Genomic DNA, 1,353 nt, shown 5'->3' on the forward strand with positions numbered 1-1,353 from the left:
ATTTAATTTAAAATAAATATAATTAATAAAAAAATTTTACATTATCCTCTAATTAAACTCAAAATTAATGCCTACAAATAATTAGAGGGAGTTTATCCATTCCCTTCTTCGTCAAAACCAACTGACGATAAGAAGGCGTCACTCTCTTAAAGCTTATAAAAGAAAATTCTCACTCCGACAATTGAGACGAAACCCATAATCCCCAATGGCAACGAACGACCCCTCTGCCGCGCCCCCTCCGACCAGATTCATCGCTAACAGCGAAGACGATCGCCGGCCGGAAGCCTACGAAGGAAAGGTCACTTCCTTCGTCGTCCTCTCCTGTATAGTGGCGGCCTCCGGCGGCATCCTCTTCGGCTACGACATTGGCATCTCAGGTCCTTCCAATCTCTCAACGAATTTCTTCTTTTCTCTTCTTCAATTGAATCTGGTGGACAATTTTTGTCAGGCGGGGTCTCGGCGACCACCTCATTTCTGAAACGGTTCTTCCCCCATGTGTATCATGAGATGCTGTCCAGTCACACCAGCAATTACTGCAAATTCAACAGCGTGATTCTAACGACTTTCACATCCTCACTCTACATCGCTGGTCTCGTTGCATCCCTGTTTGCTTCGGTGATTACAGATAAATACGGCCGGAGGAAGTCGATGCTGATCGGAGGTTTGCTATTTTTGGCCGGATCTGCCGTCGGAGGAGCTGCGATGAATGTGTACATGCTTATTACGGCTCGGATCTTGCTTGGGGTTGGGATCGGTTTCACCAATCAGGTCAGTGCATTGTCATTGATAAATCCCTAAACCCGAATTTATTTTTCTTGATCTCGTTTCAAACAGAAGGATTCAAATATTTTACTCTAAGAAAATAGGTGATAATGTCCAACATCTCCATCTCACCTCCCTCATTTCTTTGGTCGATCACTAGGAAATCACCTTCGGTGGATTAAGATATTCTATTGTTGCTGTCAACCCTACTATTTTTTTAAGGAATTTTAAAGCTTTTAATTCGGAACGGCGAGGGTTGATTGTCAAATTATCTTTGCAGCAATCTGAATTTATGAGATCAATTTGACTAATTACATTAAACAAATAACAAAAAGTCATATACAGCCATATGTTGCGAGCCAGTGCAAGAACATAAATTGATAAAGAGTATTATTTTTTTCAAATATTGACGGACAGCAAAATTTGAAAATTTTCTTCCCCTTTCCATTCTCGTGGAGGATGTTTGCGTAATATGTTCCTAATGAGACAAAAGATGAACCAAAGGTCCAAAACCATGCCGGCTTCTTCAAATTTTGATACATATATGCTACGCCAAAGAATTTATTGTCCAATGATTGAAAAAAATAATTT

The 1,353-nt window shown here is 40.4% G+C and overlaps 1 protein-coding gene across 1 annotated transcript; it reads left to right on the plus strand.

Moving 5' to 3' along the window:
* Positions 1-121: 121 nt before the first annotated feature.
* LOC110115212 (hexose carrier protein HEX6-like) lies at positions 122-1,273 on the plus strand. The gene is made up of 2 exons (XM_020848387.2): positions 122-377; positions 449-1,273. The coding sequence occupies exons 1-2, from the start codon at positions 206-208 to the stop codon at positions 796-798; spliced, it is 522 nt and encodes a 173-aa protein (XP_020704046.1). The 5' UTR covers positions 122-205; the 3' UTR covers positions 799-1,273.
* The last annotated feature ends 80 nt before the right edge of the window (positions 1,274-1,353 follow it).

The sequence above is a fragment of the Dendrobium catenatum genome, unplaced genomic scaffold, assembly GCF_001605985.2.
Source record: "Dendrobium catenatum unplaced genomic scaffold, ASM160598v2 original_scaffold_55156, whole genome shotgun sequence".
Taxonomy (NCBI): Eukaryota; Viridiplantae; Streptophyta; class Magnoliopsida; order Asparagales; family Orchidaceae; genus Dendrobium; species Dendrobium catenatum.